Raw genomic sequence first — 3,880 nt, 5'->3', positions numbered from 1 at the left:
GAAGTGAATCTCGGAAAGATATGAAAAAGATACGAAAATTACGCAGAAAAGGACCTGGGAAGAGGCGCAGCAGTCACTGCGTCTCTTGGAAGAGGCGCAGCACCTGCTGCGTCTGTTCCCAAGTGGTTTCCTCCTGCGAAAGAAAGATTTCCGCGTTTAAATTATGGAATAAAGGGATAATTCGGTTTTCCTTAATATTTGTATGAATATTACGGGAAATTGTTTACCAAAGAATAAAGATTTGAAATATTTATTAAAATATGGAATAGAAATATCCGGAACATTCCAGAACATTCTGACTCGGGATTTAACGGTTATCAGAAAATGAAGACGGTTTTAGGCCCGGACTCCAAATGTACTCTAATTACTGTCAAAACGACCGTATCGGCACGTAGATGACATTAATGAGGTAGACGTTAATGTTTGAGCAATCACTTGACGATAAACTTACGAACTGTCACAAATCGTTCCGCGTACCAAACATGCGGCCCAATCATCACCGGGTGGTTTGCGGGAGGTGCAGAAATGAGGTGTCTACACATGTTACATGTGGCACATGACAAAATTGACAAATGACAAAATAAAATGGACCTCCCATTTTATATATGTACCGAAATTGGAGGGAATAAGGTTAATATTGTGTTTTGATTATGTTAAGTGGAAAACATGATGATTAACCTAAATGACTAGCCTTGCATGCCTATGATTTCTTAGGTAGAAAAACTAGCCCATGCATTGGGCACTCTCCCTCCTCCAACCGGTTTTGTAAGAGGAATTATAGAGTTTTTCCTCTACAATTTTTCATTTACAACTTCAACCAATTTTTCTAGTGTAAGAAAAATATAATTCTCTCTACTATTTGTGAGAATCTTAGAGAAATAAAACCACAAAAATTACTCCCTCTTGGACCGATTTATTCAAGAGCAATTACAAATATTTTGTGTCAATTTTATAGTAAGACTTATATTATTTCTAGTACAAAATAATATTAGTTATTAAGAGATTTCCTTGGGTATTCACATTTGGGAGAGGTTCTAGTTTGGACCTTTTTTTTTTGTTCGTCCATTATAAGGAAAGCTCAAGAACTAACAAATAGGTGAGTTTGTTGGTGCTCATAAAACCGAAATCATATAGTAAGATTGATGATTTCTTCTCTTATCTTATTTATGTTTGCATGCATAAGATCTAGAATTTATTTTATGACTAAATAAATTTGAACATATATGAATATGTATATTAATGAGATTAAATTTCTAACACTTCTCTGTAATTAAATGCCTAATCATAGACGAGCTTGTTCTTTAAGTTAACCTTCAGAGTTGCATATGAAAGGTAAAAAATTTAGTCAGTTCTGCTGAATGTATATAGGAATGAATGAATGATTTAGTGTCTTGAACTCCTTCACCAAATAAGGGATGTAGACTGTAGTATATGAATAATCATCAACTAATGGCCATATCAATATTTCATAACATCTATGTTACTCCGACTTATCTTCTACAAGTGTCGGACACGACACAGGCACACCGTGTTTTGTGCAAAATTTTCAATTTTTGGGTCCAAATAAAGTGTCGAGTCGTGTCAGACTGTCCGTGTGTTGGTCACACAACACACAACCAAAGTAACATGTAGTAACATTCATAAAAGAAAAACTAATGAATTTTTGAAGCGAAAAAGAGTAATTGCAAAAAAATTACTAGGATTAGCAATAGAACTGGCAAACATTGACAAGACTAATTTATCGGACCTTTTTCAAGTTTATGAACAGTACTAATTTATCGGACCTTTTTTTTTATGAACAGTACTGTTCACGGTACTGTTCATCAGAGAAAAAAATCACTGTTCACGGTACTGTGCATTAAAAAAAAAAAAAAAAAAGTCGATATGGATCCCGATAATCCTAATCTCCTTCAAAGTCTTATAGAAGCACTACAAAATCTTTCGGAAGTTAGCCCACGTGGAACACCACGTCGAGGTGAACAAAGTCGAGAAGAATTCAAAGTAAGTGAACTACCCGAGTTTGTGGGAGGCACGGATCCCGAGGATTACCTCGAATGGGAGAGGAAAATTGAACGGATGTTTGAGTTTAAGGACCTGGATGACGAGAAGTGTTGCAAGTACGCCATTCTACGAATAAGTCGTGGAGCCTCCCTATGGTATGAAGGTTTTAAGGTAAAACGTGCCCGGGCAGGAAAAGAAAAGATATCCTCTTGGGAATCTCTCAAACGGAAGCTACGCAAGAGATACGTCCCAGCCACGTATAGGCTCACAACGTATCGCAAGATTGCTGAGTTGACTCAAGAGAGGAGCAGTGTCTCAGATTACATAAATGAGTTTGAAAATCTTACTTTGATGGGAATATTAGAGGAAAGTGAAGACTTGAAGATGGCTCGATTCCTTCGTGGACTAAATCGTAACATAGCCAATTCAGTTGAATTATAATCTTACACTGACTTCGATTCCTTGTGTAATCTATGTCTCAAGGTCGAAGCTCAAGGGAAGGCCAAGCTCACCCCAACTCATGGTGAGGGTAGTCGAAGCTGGAGGAGCGAAGGACAATCAAGGGGAAGTCCGAGTAGTCGTACGGTTGAGACTACACCTAAGACGATTTCCACCCCTGAGTCCTCTCCCAAGATACCCGTTCCTAAGGAGACAAGTTTATCTAGAGTACGGTGTTTCAAATGCCAAGGATTTGGGCATTTTCAGAATGCGTGCCCAAATAAGAGAAACATTGCACTAAGGGAAGCTATTGCCATTCGAGATGAGTTGTATGATGAAGAAGAACGATTGGGTGATGTGTTCAACTTCAAAGAAAGAGAAGAGGAGGGGAACGATAGAGATGTCAAAACTTATGACGCTCCTAACTATGATTGTGCTTTAGTTCTTCGTGCTTTGCAGACTCAATCCACACCAATTGAGGCAGAACAAAGGAACTAGATTTTTCACACCAAATGTCAAGTGAAGGACAAGTGGTGTAGCCTAATCATCGATGGAGGGAGTTGTACCAACGTTGCTTCTACAAAGATGGTGGACTAGTTGGGATTGGATACCATACCTCATCCCAAACCATATGCGTTACATTGGCTTGATGACGGGAACAAGGTGAAGGTCACCAAACAAGTCAAAGTGGCGTTAACAATGGGCTCCTATGATGACAATATCTTGTGTGACGTAGTTCCAATGGATGCATGCCACATACTCTTGGGGCGTCCGTGGCAATTCGATCGCAATGTCATACACCATGGCCGAAGCAACGAATATGAATTGGTCGACAAGGGTAAGAAGCTTTTACTAAGACCGATGGCACCTAGTGCTGTCCGTTCTTTGGGCACCCCACAAAGGAAAACCGCAAGCATGACCATGTTTGCAAGTGAGCAAGAAGTTGGCGAAGTCTTAAAGGAAGGTGGTTGTGTCTATCTTATGGTGGTCGATGAGGCACCAAAAGTTGGGATCAAGGATGCCCAGCTAGCGGCACTCTTAAAGGAATTCGAGGACGTTTTCCCTGATGATTTACCATCGGGATTGCCGCCTATTCGCGGGATCGAACATCAAATCGATCTCATTCCTGGAGCTTCGTTACCTAATAAAGCAGCCTATCGATGCAACCCAACAGAGACCAAGGAGTTGCAGCGCCAAATCGAGGAGCTAATGTAACGAGGCTATGTTCGTGAAAGCATGAGTCTATGTGCCGTTCCTACTCTTCTTGTCTCGAAAAAGGATGGGAGTTGGCGGATGTGCATCGATAGTCGAGCCGTGAACAACATAACTATCAAGTACCGTTTCCCGATTCCAAGACTTGATGACATGCTTAATGAGTTGCATGGCTCCGAGATCTTTTCTAAGATCGACCTGAGAAGTGTCTATCATCATATACGAATGC

The 3,880-nt window shown here is 40.1% G+C and overlaps 1 protein-coding gene across 1 annotated transcript; it reads left to right on the top strand.

Annotated features, from left to right (window-relative positions):
- Positions 1-3,138: 3,138 nt before the first annotated feature.
- On the top strand, positions 3,139-3,654 carry LOC141608415 (uncharacterized). The gene has a single exon (XM_074427772.1). The coding sequence runs from the start codon at positions 3,139-3,141 to the stop codon at positions 3,652-3,654; it is 516 nt and encodes a 171-aa protein (XP_074283873.1).
- Positions 3,655-3,880: the final 226 nt, after the last annotated feature.

Source organism: Silene latifolia, chromosome 10 (genome assembly GCF_048544455.1).
Source record: "Silene latifolia isolate original U9 population chromosome 10, ASM4854445v1, whole genome shotgun sequence".
Taxonomy (NCBI): Eukaryota; Viridiplantae; Streptophyta; class Magnoliopsida; order Caryophyllales; family Caryophyllaceae; genus Silene; species Silene latifolia.
The sequence above is the reverse complement of the archived record's forward strand: the minus strand, read 5'-3'. Positions and strand labels throughout refer to the sequence as shown.